This window comes from Orycteropus afer, unplaced genomic scaffold (assembly GCF_000298275.1).
Source record: "Orycteropus afer afer isolate SDZICR_OR568_19922 unplaced genomic scaffold, OryAfe1.0 scaffold00610, whole genome shotgun sequence".
NCBI classification, from domain to species: Eukaryota; Metazoa; Chordata; class Mammalia; order Tubulidentata; family Orycteropodidae; genus Orycteropus; species Orycteropus afer.
The window spans coordinates 761524-780651 of NW_006922197.1; the positions used below are offsets into that span (position 1 = coordinate 761524).

The window sequence follows — 19128 nt, forward strand, 5'->3', positions numbered from 1 at the left end:
AAAAAAAGAAAAAAATCTGGGCAGGCTCCATCTGAGCACACAGACTAGGATGGAATTCCTGCCACCCCAGAACGTGAGTGGGAGTGAGGGTTGGCTGTACCTGTGTTCACCAAGAGGGTGTGGAGTAAAAGAGTACCAAGGGAAATACTGCACCTTTCCAGTCATTGGCATCCAGAACGTCCTTGCGGTTTCTGGCAAGTGGAGCCTATTCTTAAGTCCCTGGAATCTGGGAGAATGCTGTCCCTTTAAATATCCACAATGGTCAAACCATTTGTAAACATTCAAAATGGCTACGCCCTCCAGACAGGCAAAAGTCCACAGCTCAGCCCACCTTCCTCTTCGCTGCTTCCCCCTTTATTCACCAGCCACCAGAGCAGTCCTCCGTGCAGTCCTTGGCTAACCAAAACCAAACTCACTGCCGTCGAGTAGGATCCAACTCATAGCAACCCCTCCTTGAGTTTCTGAGGCAGTATCACTATGGAAGTCAATGGCCTAACCTTCCTTCAGAGGAGTGGCTGGTGAGTCTGGACTGCCAGCCTTCTGGTTAGCAGTCAAATGCCTTAGGCACTACGCCACCAGAGCGCCTCAGTCCTTGGCTAGCAAGGCTGATTTTTAGGTTAATCCTTAGGTCCTAACACCACTCAGCAATATCCAACTGTCTGTTCCAGCAGGATCGCTGCCAGACCCTTTGGTGTTTTCATGGAAATTCTTGTACTAGTTGGAGTTTAGTCCACTTCTATATTCTTCCCTTCAAAACTCAGGACTCCAGGGTGAAGCCAAACTTTTGGGCTGCTTGGCAAGTCAAGTGGTCCTCACACAGTTGTTGGTAGAGCAGAAGGTGGTCAGGATAGCTTGGGGAGAAGTTGTTGAGGGTTTGAGGAGATTACATCTTGGACACATTGGATCCAGCAACAGCAAAACAGACCTGGGCATTCTTACACCCAGACTAAGACAGGGAGGCTGGGGTAAGATTTTAAATAATTGAACATGTAGGGTCCCTGTAAAATTACACAACTGCTTATCCACTGCACCACCAGGGCTCCTCAAATTATTATTTTGTGGACTCTTTCCATAAAACATCAATGATAATACATTTTTGGCTAAAGCTTGTGTATGTGTGTTTGTTTTCTTTAGGTTGCCTGCATTTGATTGTAAAGAAAGATGGCTACTCCAGAGGCACATGGGTTTGTCCAAACTTGGAGCAAAAGGACTGGTAGGAGCAGCCAGAAAGAAGCATTGATTCAAATGGTGGAAAGAGAAGAGGATAGTAGACTGGTCATCATTTTCAACTCTGGAATGTCTACAAGGGTTTTCCATCTAAATGATATGACAAGAATGGTCCTTAGATATTCTGGTACAGAACAAAACAGACTGCTTTTAACTTTCCAAGACAATCGCTCCTTGCTCATTAACAAATTATCCTGCAGAGATGCTGAGAAGTTGGAGAAATTTCTGGACAGAGTTCATCAAAAGACATCTCAACCAACAATGAAACTTGACCGTGATCAGGGTGTCCTTGGCAGTGGGACAACACAGGAGAAAAGCAACAAAGTCTCCTTTCAAAAAGTTGGTAACAAGCCAAGTAATGGATCCTTTAGTCTAGGAAACAGAAGTGGGACATCTGTCCTTCAGGAAACACCTTCGTTAATGTCCAGATCATCCACTCTCGTCAGGGCAGGGTTATTGGAAAATCCATGTGGCAAGAGGAAAAGAATGCTCTCATCTAATCTAGAGATGCATGAGGACTTGCTGAAAGAGAATAACCCTGTACTAAAAGCAAGAAAGAATAAGAAGAAATCCAAGGCAGATCGCTTAAAGTGTGTCAGAAGCAATGGAATGGAACCATTGAGTTTAGAAGATGTAGAAGACTATATTAAATCAGAACATGGACATCCATTCAACAGCAGCTCTCCTGGAAATCCAGACCTAGGTGAAAATGTTCTTTCAACCCAGCATATCTCCATCAAAAGAAGTAGCCCAAATGAGCCAGGACTAAAGGAACCCCAGGTACCTGTTAACTCTTACCAAGAGCAACAACTGCAGGGCTTCCCCAACCTGGGAAATACCTGTTACATGAATGTGATTTTACAATCATTATTTGCAGTTCCATCATTTGCTGATGACTTACTCAACCAAGGAATCCCATGGGAGAATGTTCCCTTAGATGCTCTTATCATGAGCTTGAGCAAGTTGCTTGTTTTGAAGGATCTTTGTAACTTAGAGACCAAGGTAGAGTTGCTTGTGGATGTTAAAAACTCTGTTTCTGCAGTGGCAGCAATATTCTCCAGCAACATGGAGAACGATGCTCATGAGTTTTTAAGCCAATGTTTAGATCAGATGAAAGAAGACATGGCAAAACTAAACATCACTTGGAAGACAGAGAGGGCAACTGGTGAAATTTCTCACCCACAGATTCCTGCTGCTAATGCTGCCACCAAAGTGTTTATTTGTCCTGTGGTCGCAAATTTTGAGTTTGAGTTACAGCGCTCCATCATCTGTAAAGCCTGTGGTGAGGTTGTTTGCAAGACAGAACTGAGCAATTATCTCTCCATCAACCTTTCCCAAGAAACACAGCCGCTGCCTTTGTCCATTCAATATTCTTTTGATCTTTTCTTTGGAGCAGAAGAACTTGAGCATAAGTGTGAGAAATGTGAGCACAAGTGTTCTGTTGCAATGCACACATTCAGCAGGTTACCCAGGGTCCTTATTGTTCATCTGAAACGCTATATCTTTAATGATATTTTGTTGCCTGTGAAGGACGACCAGGAAGTTGATATTCCCAAATATTTAAGGTTATCCTCCCATTGCAATGAAAACACCAAACCACCTTTTCCTTTGGGCAGCAACGCATATATTGAGGACTTGCAAGTCCTGAGAGGGTCTGAAGGCATGATTCCTGGGCCCATCACATGGGCCTCTCCAGTGATGTTGTCATCAGTGTCCAAAGATTCCCTGGTTCCACAGATTGGCCCAAACAAGGACATTGAACCACAAAAATGCCAGAGACTCTCTGAAGAGTCAAGCCAAGAACAGCAGCAGAGAGATCAAGGAAATGGCTCCAAATTAAATACAACAGAGTCTGGCTTGTTTCACCCAAGAGATGGGGCAGCCAGTGAGAAAGACCAGCCAGCAGCTGACTTAATGATTGGTCAGGAGGACAATTCTCTTTCAATGATCTGTGACTTTGGAGATCAACCCATTAGCAGCCTGTTCTCAAGTCTTATAGAAGCTGTTCTTCAAGAGATGACTGAAAGCCCAGAACTGAAGACACACGAGACAAACAACACATCTAAAAAGGTAGATTCTGATAGAATCACTCAATCTACTGGAGATCTTCATGAGAATAAAGAAAATAGGATTCTAGAAGGATCTCAAGGAACAGTTGAGCAGCTCCAGCAGTGTGATAGGAAGAGGATCTCCAAGGAAGTCGTTCAACAGGTACCCCCTCAAAGCCTCAGGAAGCCACACGCCCAGGAACACACAGAGGACCTCAGCAGTGCTACAGAGTCAGATCGGCAGGAGGCTAGCCTGAATTCCCCCAGAGCATTGGGTTCTGGTGAGAACCCTGGAAACAAAGACATCTCAGGTATGGAGAACATGGAAACTGGAGCCAGGGAACCAGGAGGCAATGCCACAGTGAAGGACCCTCCTCATGCCTACAGGCTCATCAGTGTCGTCAGCCATAAGGGGAAGTCCCTAGACACAGGTCACTATGTCAGCGACGTCTTTGACTTTGTGAAGCAGGCCTGGTTCATGTTCAGTGACCTCTGGGTCTTGCCGATCGAAGAGGCCACAGTGCAGAAGGCCAGGAGCCACAGCGGGTACATCTTCTTCTACATGCACAATGACATCTTCAAGGAGCTGTTGAGAAGAGCAGAGACTTCCCAGTCACCGAACACGGAGTCCTTGGAGAGCGTCCTTCAGATGGAGTGAGAGGAACACTCTTTGAATGTATCTTCTTGAAGGCCTCACTCGTGACCACTTCCGCCATGAAAGGAAAATTCTGAACTCTACTCAGAGATGGAGACAAGCAGCCCAGGACCAAAGCTCACATAGACACACTTCGTATGGGAAATGTTTATTCCAACCTTGCTGCAGGCACCTCTGTCCCACAGCTTGGGGTGGCAAGTGCCCTTCTCTCCAAGACTCAAATGGTGCTTCTCGTGTCAGAGGTACTGGTTTTGAAATGTTTCTGAACAAGCAAGGTCAGCGTTAGTGGGGAAGCCATTAGACCTACTGAAACAGAATGGCGAATGTGAGACCCACCCGCCTGATGGGCATTCTGAAACTTGTGAACACTGCTCTAGTGTGCACCCTGGAGTGTTTTGCTGACATATGTGAATTGGAGTCCCTGGGTAGTGCAAACAGTCCACGTGCTCAGCTCCCAACCAGGAGGTTGGCTCCCATCTGCCCAGAGTGGCCTTGGAACCAAGGCCTGGATCTACTTTGAAACAACAAACCCTTGAAAATCCTGTGGACATAAAAGGACAAATACTGTATGAACTCACGAACTAAGCAAATGGACAGAGTCAAGAGTACTCATGGTTACCAGAGTGCGGGGGGAGGAGAGGGAAGTGGGGCATTTATTTTTGGGGCACTGAGTTTGTATTAATGGTGGTGGGATATTTTGGAAAAAGATAGAAGTAATGGTATCATAACATGAAAAATGTAATCAAGATCACTGAGTTGTAAATGTGGCAGTGGTGCTGGCTAACGCTTTGGAGTGTATAATATAAAATTGTAAAAAAATATAACCCTACGGAGTCCAGTTGTACTCTGACATGCATGGGTTGCCATGAGTTAGAGTTGACTCTGTGGCACCTGGTGGTGGTGGAATATATCAACTGCTTATGTTGCACACGGGATGTTAATGATAGTTTGGTATTTCTTGTATTCACTCATGCCTTTCTTTTGTAAATTCAGTAACAACACAGCCAGTTGATGTACAATTGATTAGCCTTCAATGGTACGTACCATTGACTAGCCAGTGAGTGGTTGCTGGCAAAATTTGCTAATTAGTAGTGGACTGTATTTGCAATCCTTCCAGGTATTGCAGGGCACAGCCACAGGATTATGTGGGAAATGCACTTTGTACAAAATGTTGTGGCGGTGACTTGCAAATAAAGGCGTTGTTAAAATGCTTCTTATGCTATCCCTGTGCAGAGCACTAGGTGGCACCAGCAAGGAACTGGGGGGATCACCTCAGATCGAGTTCCGCGAACAACAGGTCACTTCCATTTTTATACACTTAGAAACCAAGACGTTACGCGTGTACATCGGATGATATGGAAAGTGTTTGCATTCAAGCTTTGGTGGCGTGGTGCCTGAGGCATTTGACTGCTAACCAGAAGGCTGGCAGTTCAAAGCCGCCGGCCTCCCCTCCTAAGGCTGATTGGCAATCTGCTTCCGTAGTGATACGGCCTTGGAAACCCAAGCAGGGGTCACTATGAATGAAGTTGACTCGTGGGCAGTGAGGTTTCTTTTTTTTTTTTTAAAGTTAATTAGCTTTAGTGGGGGTGCCGGGCGGGTGTCTTTTGGCCTGTGACGTCCAAAGTTCACTTTCAGGTGAAGGTTCTCCACGTTGCACTTGGGTGGCTAAGCGGCCACAGCGATGGTCACTTCGGCCGGTTCTTCCCGGCTCTTAAGACACCTTCTGCTGGTGTCTCGTTTATTTACTCTCCCGTGTTCCTTGAGGTGGGCACTGCAGGGAGCCTTACCCTCGCAGCCCCACGTGACGTGGTGCTCAGGCGACTGTGGAGGTGGAACGAGTGAGAGGCACATGGAGGCGGGGCCCCCAATGGCAGGTTCCCTGGCCAGGTGGGGGTGATTCAGGCAATTTCATTGGTTTTCCTTCCAGGGGATGTGGCTTTGGGGTGCTAGTAGTGACTTCTTGCAACAGAGTAGAATGCCCCATAGGGTTTTCTTGGCTGTGTTGTAGTGAAAAAACCCACTCAGTCCTTAAAATGAGATGCAGGGAGACAGCAGCCCCCATAAGTGGGCACTGGTGCCCCCAGCTGAAGAACTTGAAACAGAGACGGTGCAGGGGACAAGGAAGTGATAACCCAGCCCTCGGTGAAGTCCCAGGGAGGAAGGGTTAGGCTTCTACGGCTTGCTGAGTATCGGAGAGAGAGAAAACCCACACGGTCCGTGAAAATGCAATTGTTGTTATGGGCCGTCGAGTCAGACCCGACTCCTAGCAACCCCTCCTTGGGTTGCGGAGGCAGTATCACTATGGAAGTAGATTGCCCAAACTTCCTTCCGAGGACGGGCTGGTGGGTTTGAATCACCAGCCTTCTGGTTAGCAGTCAAGTGCTTTAGGCACTACGCTACCAGAGCTCCTGCCAAAAATGCAATTACGAGGGTTTATTCAGAAACTTAACATCTGGATGTGGGAAAGCACCAGCCCACCTAGACGAGAACTGACGGCTTCCACGAACAACTTGCAGCTGAAACACACAGAGTCTGAGGAACGCAGCAGTGATAATACAGCGGTTTGATTGGCTGGTCTTTGGTGAGGTCACAAGGAGGATGGGTTAGGGGCGGGGAATAGACTCTATTGGATAATTGCGTGCAGAACCTCACAGGGAGTTATTTCAGGACCTAATTACAGAGCTTCCAATTCTCAAACAGCTTCCAGGTGGGATCAGAAAACGTTCTGATGGACGTTCACACAGCTTTATCTCAGGAGTGGGTATAAACTCTTGGTGGGGTCAGGATTATGTTTCCCAGACACAGATTGTTAAACAAAACTTTCAAGGGGTCTGGGAAACTTTAGAAAAGGCTGCTCCAAACCCCTTCAAGCAATCCTCTTTTACACATCTTTGTCATGAACAAATATTTCTTTGGCCGACTTTGTACAAAGGACTCGTGTGTTGAGATCCCTTCCTTACAGTGTATTTCCTTCACATCGTGGCTTGAGTAGAGAGAGAAATACCACTTCTTAGTGTTATTGCTTCAGTAATGAACACAGCCGGCTAACAGGAGCTTGGGGTGGGGGGTGGGGGGACGGGCTTTTCAGCTCAACAGATTCCCAGGCTGGCAGATCCTAGAAAACAGTTTAGTTCAGCAAGAACTGTGTGAAATTCCATTATTCAGACTCAGTCAAAAAGGCATAATGAATTTCTCCTTTACACTGTTTGCATTCAAGCTTTAGTGGCACGGTGCTCACAGTGGTTTATTTCAGGAACTAACTACAGAGGCTTTGAATACATTCCTCAGGTGGGACCCTAAGACGTCACTGGTGGATGTTTAAAAGCTTTAATCAGATGTGTCAGAATTTGTGAAAAACATCTTGGTGCCAGGATCTCATTTCTCTAAGACAGCTTGTTAAACAGAAACCCTTTAAGTTGTCTGGGAAATTTAGATAAGTCTGGCTCCGAGACCTAAAACAATTCTTTTTATTACATCCTTGGTGTGAGGAAATATTTCTTAGCCCAGTTTGTACAGAAGACATCTGTGTTAAGATTCCCTTCCTAAGAGTGTATTTCCTTTACATCCTGGCTGGACCAGAGAGAGAAATTACTTATTAGTTTTTATGGCTTCTGTTGATATGCCCAAAGAGCTCTGGTGATGTGGTGAAGGCATTTGGCTGCGAATGAAAAGGTTGGTGGTTTGAGCCCGGTGGCTGCCCGTGGGAAAAGGATAAGGCAGCCTGCCCCCGTAAAGGTTTGTTGTTTTGTGGGCCGTCAAGTGGATTCAACTCAGCGACCCCTCCTTGGGTCTCCGAGGCGATACCACTACGGAAGTCGATTGCCCAACCTTCCTTCTGAGGAGTGGCTGGTGGATTTGAACCGCCAGCCTTCTGGTTAGCAGTCAAGTGCCTTAGGCACTACGGCATCCTTGGAAACCCAGTGGGGGTTGCTGAGAGTCAGAATCGCCTCAATGGCAGTGAGTTTGGTTTTTTGCTTTATCAACGTGCCCAGATAACAGGAGCTTGTGGGCGGTTTTTCAGACTCTGCAGCTAAGCAAACGTGGCATCCCAGGCAGGCGGACAAATAAGAGAACAGTTTAATTCAGCGAGAACTGAGTTTAATTCCGTCATTTAGTTTTGGTTGAAAACGTTTTATGAATATCTCCTTTGTGGCTTTATGGAAGCAGAGTTACTGGGTGGGTTCGAACCACCAACCTTTCAGTCGGCAGCAGAGTTTTTAACCTTTGTGCCACCTGCGCTCCTTGCCAGAAGATGGCGCTGTGTTGAAATTCAGAACTAAGACTACAGTGAGGTGAATGAGGCGCTTGCGTTGGGTACAAAGTGTCAGGGATATCGAAGGAAAAACAGCTCAGTGACTGAAGTAATATTTAAAACATCAAAGTGAATGGGGAAAAAGTCCCTGATGAATAAATGATCAAAACTTTCAGTACAGTTCCTGCACGGTTCACCTCACCGTAACCTCAGCCCTGATGCCTGATAAAAACGCAGCGAGAGGCTCTTTAGTAAACATTTGTGTTTATTGATGTAACAGAAGATGTAGCACAAATGAGCAGGGTACGGTTTGCTGAAATTTCACGGATTGCCACAGAAGGTGCGAGAACCAGCCACCGCCCAGAACTGCTCCGGGCCCTCACAGTTCCTACTCCCACCTCCGGGCAAGGCCTGCCCGTAGCCTGACTTCTAATACTGGGGACTAGTTTTGCTTAGTTTTAAAATTTATGTCAACAGAGTCACTCAGGACAAATAGTCTTTTGGGATCTGCATTCTTACTTCATGTTGCATTTGAGCACCACCTCTAAAAGTGAGTTTAAAAAACTTTAAATAACCCATTGGATGATTTTTAAAATTCAGGATTACAATGGAAAATTGTTCTTTCTCCCACTCTTCTGCAATTTTCCTTTTTTAAAATTTTTGTTTTTTTGGAGCGTCTTTGGAGAGAGGGTGTAGGCATAAGCAGGTGACTGCACACAGAAGGCAACGTCTCCCTTTCTCAACACTTCCTGAGTGGATTTGCTTTCTCTCCATTGCTGTTTCTTTGTAGTGTCCCTCGGTTAGCATTTGTCTAGTGTTTCCTCCTGGTTAAGGTCAGCATCCGCACTTTGACGGTGAAACAGCAGGGGTGATCTTGTTTCCTCCTTGGTGCGTCCTCTCAGGAGGTACCTCATGTCAGTGTGTGCTGTTGTTGGTTAGCCAGATGGTGGTCGTCCAAGTTGGTCAATGGCGCTGTCATTTGGTAATTAGTAAGTCATCTGTGAGGGAGGTTTCCTTGAGACAATATCTTGTTCCTCATCCAACACTTGCTTAAAGGTCTTAATATCCATGACTTTTGTTCTAAATCAGTGATGACAAAAAATGGTATGCATTCTTTTTTTTTTCTTTTTTTGCTGTCTTCCAGCTCTCCTGAACTCCAGACACAGGTGGCTCAGCGGGGCTGGAAGTGTGTCTAGCACGTGCATCTGCCTGCCTAGGTTCTGTCACCATTTACAGAAGGCTCAGCTTGAAGTCCTAGGGGAGGAGGACACTCTTGGGAAGAGTGGAGACGGACTTGGTTACCATAGTAATGACATCACCTACACCGGATTTGTTTCTACGCTACCCATTCTGGACCCAGAGAAATACAGGCACTAGTGTGGGCAGCTTCTATTCCTAAGGAGGAAAGATTGGGAGAAAGAAAAATGTAAGAGGCCAGTTTATATGCAGACAAGTGAACACTTCCCCCTCTATCCAATCCAATATGGAAGCTGCTGACTTCTACTGAGAAAGAGCCTGTCTCAGGCAGCACATGCCTGAGGGTTCTTTACCCCGTTCAGTCAATCACACCTTCGACAAGGTTCACTGAGAATTTACTGTGGACCAGGCACCACTGCTAACTGGAAGGGGGTAGTTTGTACTCATCCAGCAGCTCTGCCGGAGACAGACCTGGTGATTTGCTCCGTAAAGATTAGGGCCTAGAAAACGCTATGGAGTAGTTCTATTATCACAGGGAGTTGCCGTGACTTAAAATTGACTCGACTCAACAGCACACATCATCAGTAGGCACTGTCCTCGGCCCTAGAAGAGGTGCCCCAAATGGGTTGCTGGAACCCAGCTGCAAAAGAGTGGGCGGTACACTCCTCAGAAGGGTCCCAGTCTTTGGAGAAGCCCCCAGGGATTTGGACCAGCCCACTGGCTCCAGGGACCCTGATCAACCACCCCTCTCCCAAGAGGAGCAGTTGGTTTCACCCTGTGGAAGCAGTGGTTACCCAAGAAAGAGGCTCAGCTTTTGAACCAAATTGGGCACAACAATCAGGTTGTCTTGTACCTGGTCTGGTCTTCCTTCAAGGGCCTCATCAGGTTCTTCTTTAATCTGAGCAGGTGATCTAGATCCTTGGTTTTGAAACCACACCTAAGTGGGTGAAAAAGAGAGATTTAAGAACTAAAAAAGGGGAGACATCATTTATTTCAGGTCTAGTTCCAAAATAGTGACATGTAGACAACTTGTGTGACATTCTACGAGACCTGAAGATAAAGCTCCGGACTTTGACCCCTGACCCCAGTTCTTTCTCATCTGCTCATGGGCCTCAGACCCTGACAGCCCCACACCCCCTTCATTATTAGGGCTGGTCTTTCCCTGAGGCATCATGGCTGTAGCCTAGCTCTTCCCTATTCTTCCTCCTCAAGAATTTCGATCATGTAACTTTATATCCTTTCTCCAGAGTGAAATCCATTCTTCTGTTGGGAGAAGAGGAGCCATTTCCATGTGCAACTCTATAGCACGTACCCTCCTCTGTGTTTCACAGAGTCCTCACCACCCAAAGGAAACAATCGGAATGCTTTCTTGGATTCCGTCCTCTGTCACGCGTTTTCTAAGCACCTAATCCATTTCAAAGGAGCCCCAGTGGGGCAACGGTTCGGTGGGTGGCTGCTAACTGAACGGTGATGGTTCGAACCAACCCAGTGACTCCACAGGGGAAAAGGACTGGTGACCTGCCCCTGAGAATCACAGCCTGGAAACCCTGTGGGGCAGTTGTACTCCGTCACTTGGGGTTGCTATGAGTCAGAATCGACTTACAGTCACCCAACCACAACATGAGATAATGAGAAAGGTCAAGAACATAACGCCTGTGAAGATTTCAGTTGAGTGCCTGGCTCTTATTAAAGCTAGCTAACGGTCACTCTTGAACTCACTCACTCGCTCAGATTCTCATTGAATGCCAGAGCCAGGCTCAACTCAGAGGGACACAGCACTAATCAAAACGGAAAATGACATCAAAGGAGAAATCATCTACAGGACTAATGGTCTACAGCAAACACGGCTCATCCACCCTGAGACCAGAAGAACTAGCTGGTGCCCGGTGTCCAGCTACCACTACCAGTCATTCTGTTTAGGGCCACTATAGACGGATCCTGATAGAATGGGAGAAATATATGGAGTGGACCCCAAATTCCTGAAAAAAAGTCAGACTTCATGGACTGATTGTGATTGGAGGACTTCAAGACTACTGACCTAAAATACTCTTTTACCTGGTGTGGTAGTTCAGTTTGTGTGTCAGCTTGGCTGGGCCTGGTTGAGTGGCTGGGCAGCTGGTGGTAGTTATTCCCCATGATGAGACTGGCAGGTAGGTTTGAACTGCCAACTTTCTGGTTAGCAATCAAATGCCTTCAGCATTACATCACCAGAGCTCCCATATATATGTGTATATGTGTGTGTGTGTATATATATATATTCTTTATATATATGTGTGTGTGTGTATTCTTTATATATATGTGTGTGTATGTGTCTTTATATATGAGTATGTGTATATATTTATATATATATAAAGAATTCTTTAGCCATCAGAAAAATGCAAAGCCAAACCACAATGACATACCATTTCATTCACACTCAGATTTCTGAGATGGAACAAAGACCAGAGACATCATCTATTGCTGGTGGGAATGCAAATTTTATATATATACACATACATATGTACTATATATAGTGGAGGCCCTGGCTGGTGCAAAGGTTAGCACACACAGCTACTAACCAAAAAGGTTGGAGGTTTCTGTCCACTAAGAGGGACCTCGGAAGAAACTAATCCAAACCTCTTCCTCATCCCCTCTCTTTCTTTCTCTCCATCATCCCTGCCTCCCGGGCCCCATCCATGTAAATACAACCAGACCACATCCAATTTGTTTTTAAATACAACTCCTTTCTGAACCTTTGCCTCTACATTTTGTCATGTAACTTCATAGCCTCTCTCCAGTATGAACTCCATTCTTCAGTCCAGAGAAGAGGAGCCATTTTCCTGTGCAACTATACAGCGCATGCCCTCCTCCGTCTTTCACTGTCCTTATCACCCAAAGGAAACATTCTAAATGCCTTTCTTGGATTCCTTCCTCTACCAAGTATTTTCTAGGTACCTAATCCATTGCATAGCGTAGTAGCTAAGGCACTTGACTGCTAACCAGAAGGCTGGCGGTTCAAATCCACCAGCCACTCCTTGGAAGGAAGATGGGGCAATCTACTTCCATAGTGATACTGCCTCGGAAACCCAAGGAGGGGTCGCTATGAGTCGGGTCCGACTCGATGGCACATAACAACAACGACAACAATCCATTGCAAAGGAGCCCTGATGGTACAACGGTTCGGTGGGTGGCTGCTAACGGAATGGTTGATGGTTCAAACCAACCCAGTGACTCCTCTGATGCTCTATCCCTGTAAAGATGACAGCCTGGAAAACCCTGTGGGGCAGTTCTGCTCTGGTCACTGTAAGTCACAATTGGCTTAACGGCATCTAACCACAACGTGAGATAATGAGAATATTCTTGATAGAATAGAATATATGCAAAGATTTCAGTCAAGTGCCTAGCTCTTATTGAAGCTAATAATAACCTCGAACTCATCCACTCAGTCACGCAAATTCTTAGAATGTCATTTGCCAGGCACAGTTCAGAGAACAGAGGACACAGCGCTAACCAAAACAGAAAAAAAGAAAAAAAAAAACCAAACTCACTGCCATCAAGTCACATCTGACTCATAGCAACCCCTCGTTGGGTTTCCGAGGCAGTATCACTTTGGAAGTAGATTGCCCAGTCTTCCTTCTGAACGGTGGTTGGTGGGTTGAACCGCTAGCCTTCTAGATAGCAGTCAAATGCCTTAGGCACTACGCCACCAGAACGTCCATCAAAACAGAAAGAGAAATCAAAGTACAAAGTCATCTGCCGGAGTGATGGTCTACAACAACTGTGGCCTTATCTACCCTGAGATCAGAAGAACTAGATGGTGTCCAGTGTCCGACTACCACCACCAATCATTCTGTTTAGGGCCTATAGATGGATCCTGATAAAATGGGAGAAATATATGGAGTAAAACCTCAAATTCCTGGAAAAAAAAAAAAAATCTGACCTGATGGGCTGGTTGAGATTAGAGAACTCCTCAAGACTAAAACCAAAACCAAACCCACTGTCATCAAGGAGATGCTGACCCACAGCGGCCTCCATTGCTTTTCCCAAGCTGTAAATCTTTAGGGAAGTACATTGCCCCCTCTTCCTTCCACAGAGCAGCTGGTGGATTTGAACCTCCAACCTTCTGCTTAGCAGTCAAATGCCTCAGGCACTGTGCCACCAGAGCTCCTTATCTCAAGACTACTGCCCTAAAATACTCTTGTACCTTGTCTTGTCTTTGTCCCAGGGCCTCATCAGGTTCTTCTTGAATCTGAGCAAGTAATCTAGATCTTCGATTCTGAAACCAAACCTAAGTGGTTAAAACAAAGAGATGTAATTAAAACAACTAAGGAAGAGGAGAGGTTGTTTATTTTAGATCTAATTCCAGGAGAGTTACTGACATGTGTATGACCTCTGTGACATTCTACCAGAACTGAAAATAAAGTTCAAAACTCTGCCTTTTGCACCCAGTCCTTTCACATCTGATCATGGACTTCGTATACTGACAGTCCCCATGCTCCCTTCATGATTAGGGCTGGTCTGTCCCTAAGGTGTCGGGCCTGTAGTCCAGCTCTTCCCTCTGGATTCTCTTTCCATCTCTGTCAAAATGTCCATCTTCTGTGACAGATGATAGAGTAATCTCTTCTAGGAAGACATTCTTCATCCCAACAGAGAATTAATTACTACCTTTGCCTGAACACACACATACGCATATATATGTATATATAATGTATTTGCATTTTTCCGATGGCTAAGGAATATATATACACACATATATGTACACACATGTATATACGTTATATATGTATATATAATGTATATGTATGTGTGTGTATATCTATATTCCTTGTTGTTGTTGTTGTTGTTGTTGTTGTGGGACGTTGAGTCGGACCCGACTCATAGCGACCCCTCTTTGGGTTTCCAAGGCAGTAAATCTTTACAGAAGTAGATTGCCCAGTCTTATTTCTGCAGAGTGGCTGGTGGGTTTGAACCACCAATCTTCTGGTTAGCAGTCAAATGCCTTAGGCATTATGACACCAGAACCCCTTATCTATTTATCTATTAGGTCCTAGGAATCTATTAGCTGTGACACCAACAGACATGCACCTCTATGTTCATCCCAGCACTATTCACAATAGCAAAAAGATGGAAACAACCTATGTACCCATCAATGCATGAGTGTGTAAGTAAGTAAAATATAGGACATAAAGTGTCTGTGTGTGTGTGTATATATATACATACATACACACACACACACATCTATGCACACACACATATATACATAATTTATGTACCATTATTTATTGATCCATTCATCTGTTGATGGGCACATATGTATATATGTATGTGTGTTCATATATGTATGTATGTGTGTGTACATATATATATGTGTATGATGTATATATATACACACGCGCACACATACATACAGTGCATATATGTGTGTGTGTATACTATATATATATATACACACACACATACATACTATATGTAGTAGAGGCCCTGGCTGGTACAAAGGTTAACACACACAGCTACTAACCAAAAAGGTTGGAGGTTGAGTCCACTAAGAGGTGTGTCAGAAGAAACTAACCCAAACATCTTCATCATCTTCTCTCTTTTTCTCCATTATCCCTGCCTCCCATGCCCCATTCATATAAATCCACATCCAATTTATTTGAAACACAACTAATTTCAAAACTCCTCCTCCTTCTCATGACATTTGATCATGTAACTTTATACCCTTTCTCCAGTATGAAATCCATTCCTCAGTCAGGAGAAGAAGAGCCATTTTCACATGCAACTCTATAGCACGTACCCTCCTCTGTCTTTCAGTGAGTCCTCACCACCCGAAGGAAACATCGGAATGGAATGCTTTCTTGGATTCCGTCCTCTGTCAGGCGTCTTCTAAGCACCTAATCCATTTCAAAGGAGCCCTGATGGTACAGTGGTTCGGTGGGTGGCTGCTAACTGAACGGTTGATGGTTCAAACCCACCCAGTGACTCCACAGAGGAAAAGGACTGACAGTCTGCTCCTGTGAGGATCACAGCCTGGAAAACCCTGTGGGACAGTTCTACTCTGTCACATGGGGTCACTATATTTGGAATCAACTTCATGGCGTCTGAGCACAACATGATAATTAGAAAGGAAGAAGAATATAATACATGCAAAGGTTTTAGTCAAGTGTGTGCTTCTTATTAAAGCTAATTAATAGTCGCTCTTGAACTCACTCACTCACTCACTCACTCAAATTCTTCTTGAATGCCATGTGCCAGGTACAATTCAGAGCACAAGGGATGCAGCTCTAATCAAAGCAGAAAGTGAAATAGAAGGGAAAGTCGTCTACAGGACTAATGATCTACAACAACCAAGGCCTCATCTACCATGAGACCAAAAGAAATAGCTGGTGTCCGGTATCTGACAGCCACTATCAATCATTGGGTTTAGGGCCACTATAGATGGATCCTGACAGAATGGGAGACATACGTGGCTAGAACCCCAAATTCCTGAAAAAATAAAAATCAGACTTAATGGACTGGTTGTGATTGGAGGACTCCCCAAGACTACTGGCCTATGATACTCTTTAAACCTTGAACTAAAACTAGCTCAGGGTCACCTTTTAGATACACATCAGATGGATCACAAAATAAAGAATATCACTCATGAGCACTGTGCTTCTTTAAAAAAATCATCCATATTACACCAAACAGTCAACAATTACTTTAAAACAAACATGAGAAAGAGAGAAAGGAAGAGCTCCTATGAGAAAGAAAGGGGACAGGGAAACAAGACTAACAGAAATGGAATAACCAGAATGGAAATGAGAGTGTCCATGCATTGTGAAGAACGGAACCAATAGCGCTGAACAATTTTTATAGAAATTGTAGAATGAAAACCTAAACTGCTGTGTAAATCTTCTGAAAACCCAATAATAAAATATTATTTTAAAAAATAGAGACAGAGATAGCAAAGACCACAAAGAGGTGAGAGAATGTACCAGACAGAGAGAAGGACTCATGCAAGGCCTTGGTGGGGGCGTGTGCCTGATGTGCTGAGAAACACCCCAAGATGTTTATGTTATGTTATGTGACTTCCCTGCCCATTCTTCTCCAACCCCAGAAAACAGAGTGAACAAAGTCTTTATCACTTACTTGGACTCTTGACTCTGGAACCCCAATTTCTTTAGCAAGTTGTTCTCTGGAATCAATCCCAGGGTAAGGGTTGTTCTCAAATGCCTCCACGAGGGTGTGTAACTGAGAATAGTTATAACAGGTGCGACAGCGCCTGGCTATAAGGTAGATTGGAGGTAAAGGAACATTTTAGGAGCCAGTTTACAAATTCAAGCATGGACTATGTCTCCATCATATATGGGATGGTTCCCTCCCCCTGAGAGGTCCTCTTAGGCCCATCCTGGCAGAAGGTACCAGAGCAGCAGGAGGATATGGAGAGGAGATGGCAGGAGGTAAGCAGTGGAAGGTCTCAGAAGGTCTAGGGACAGGGCCAGGAAGAATGCAAAGAAACCACGTTTAACCTTTTGCCACCAAAGAGCCTGGACAGGAGGGCACATTCATCTACCACCTGAAAGGAGCAGTTGGCTCCACTACAAAGAGGCACTTGGGTGCCCAAGAGGCTCTACTGGGAGAAAGGACGGGCACAGGCTATTAACCTTGACTCCTTTCTTCAGGGTCATCTTGTTCATGGTCTTGGCTTGATTCTAAGGCCTTCTCTGGTGTTGGTCCCTTCAGAACTGGGTGTCTAGCTCTTCGATTCTGAAACCAAATCTAAGTGAGGAAAAGAAAGTGATGGAATCAAATATGTCGCTGCCATCTCAGCCCCACCATTTGCCTTTCTCCCAAACTAAGAGTGAATTAAGAGAACAATGTGGAACAAAACTCAAAATCAAAAAAAGACCAGGCTTGCTGGACTGATAGAGCCTAGGCCTAGTGAAATCCCCGAGACTACGGCCCCTAGGCACCCTTAAGGCCTGGAATTGAACTCACTGCCACAGCTTCCAGACAAATAATAGACAGGCATATAGCGTGAACATTTACACGAGGTAGACACATGCCTTAGAATGACAAGGGAGAATAGAAGGGCAGTATTTGCACAGGGAGATGGCTGAGGGGACAAGAATGCATAGGAAAGAAGGACACAGGGAAGAGGTAACTACAGGGAAGAAGTGGGAAGAGAGCTGTTACATTGTGGGTATTGCACTCAGTGTATGAAACAAAATGTGTATGAACTGCTCTATGGAAAATGAATTTGCTCTGCAAACTTTCATCCAGGTCACAATAAAAATTAAAAACAACAACAACAACAACAACTAAGAGTGAATGATTCTTTCTCTTTCATTAGGATTATTACCAACATTGACTGCATCCTACCAGGACTTAGTCAAGATCAGAATTCTTAGACTGGATGTAGTGCCTTCACAAACTGGTCCCCAACAATGTTCACATTATGATCTGCTATAATTATTGTGCTTTTCAACATAAAAAATAGTCTTTGCACTTATTGTGCACCTAAGAATTAGTTAAAGCATTTCCTCTTCTCTGAAGCTGCACCTACAAACTTCCTCCCCACTCCTGTAAGGTCCTTCAACCACTAAGAACAACATTCTTGTGAGTTCATTCTGAGTATCAGTCAACATTGTCCACACAAAGCCTTTAGCATGCTGGCACATAATATGTGCTCAATTAGTGGTTCCCCCAACCCCACTTTCTACTTCTAGTCTTGAAGAAATAGAACTTATAACTTGCCTGGATTCTAGATTCTTCGATGTTGATTTCTAAAGCAAGTTTTTGTCTGGCAGCATAATTTGGGTAAGGTTTGCGGTTGAATGCGTTGATGAGAATTTTCAATTGCTCCCCTGTGAACTTAGTGCGATTGCGCCTACAATTCATTGGTACAATCTCTGTGGAAAGATGAGGAGAGAAGGGGCATTTAATGAGCCAGTTGACACATTCAACCTTTGGGTTCAAGCTACTTCCTGCTTTTCACTTCTGTCTTGGAGTACACCTGAACCCACTAGGGAAGAACTATCTTCATACAGTTCATATAATCATAATTCTGTCAAAGACACAGCTTCTCCAACTTGTTCCAACATTATTCATAATTTTTAAGTGGTCAAGCATTAAACCAGGTGGGGACCCTTCTAGATCACAGCCCTGTGTGACACACAGGTCACACTCCTATGAAGCTGCCCTTGAGACTAGCACATGGCACATAATATCCACTCTATAAACATCTGTTGAAAGGGACACTTGTTGAATGACCCTCTGGCAAAAATGATGGGTATTTAACCCTTCAAAACAATTGTCCCCACTCAAAACCAACCAAGTTTCAATCAGAAATTAAAAGAAAAAATGGCTTGAAGAGCAGTTCCAAATAGTCTGTGATGGAATTAGCAAAGTGAACTGCTCTGAAATTGGGTTGAGGTTCAAAATCTTTAGGGACCCCACCCATCTTAGACAGTGGTTTGTTTATTCTCAGCTCGCAGGTCCTTGACTACTCTTAGAAGGAACATTCCTTTGGGGTAAGAACGTCTACAAGGAAACATGAGCCCCTAAGTAGATAAGCAAGGACTCCTAACAGTTCTTCTTACCAGAACAAATCCTTTGGGGAACAAGGGAATAGGGTAATAGGGACATTAAGGTTTTCTGGGGCACTGGAAGGTTGAGACTGGGCATGGAGGAGGTGGAGGTGAGAAGAGCCAGAAAAGAGGTAAAAGCTGAGTAAGACCTTTCTTCATCCCAGCATTCACGTTTGAGAGTAGTGTCAAAGTCCACTCCAT

The 19128-nt window shown here is 44.7% G+C and overlaps 2 protein-coding genes across 2 annotated transcripts in view; both read left to right on the plus strand.

Moving 5' to 3' along the window:
- Window positions 1–19128, plus strand: part of LOC103210421 — a 606668-nt gene that overhangs the window by 391319 nt on the left and 196221 nt on the right.
- On the plus strand, window positions 1162–3933 carry USP29 (ubiquitin specific peptidase 29). The gene has a single exon (XM_042783042.1). It carries the CDS (start codon window positions 1162–1164, stop codon window positions 3931–3933), a length of 2772 nt encoding a protein of 923 aa, XP_042638976.1.

Excerpts from the sequence above, each read along its gene's own strand:
- USP29 (XM_042783042.1), top strand. The coding sequence starts at position 1,162 with ATGGCTACTCCAGAGGCACATGGGTTTGTCCAAACTTGGAGCAAAAGG.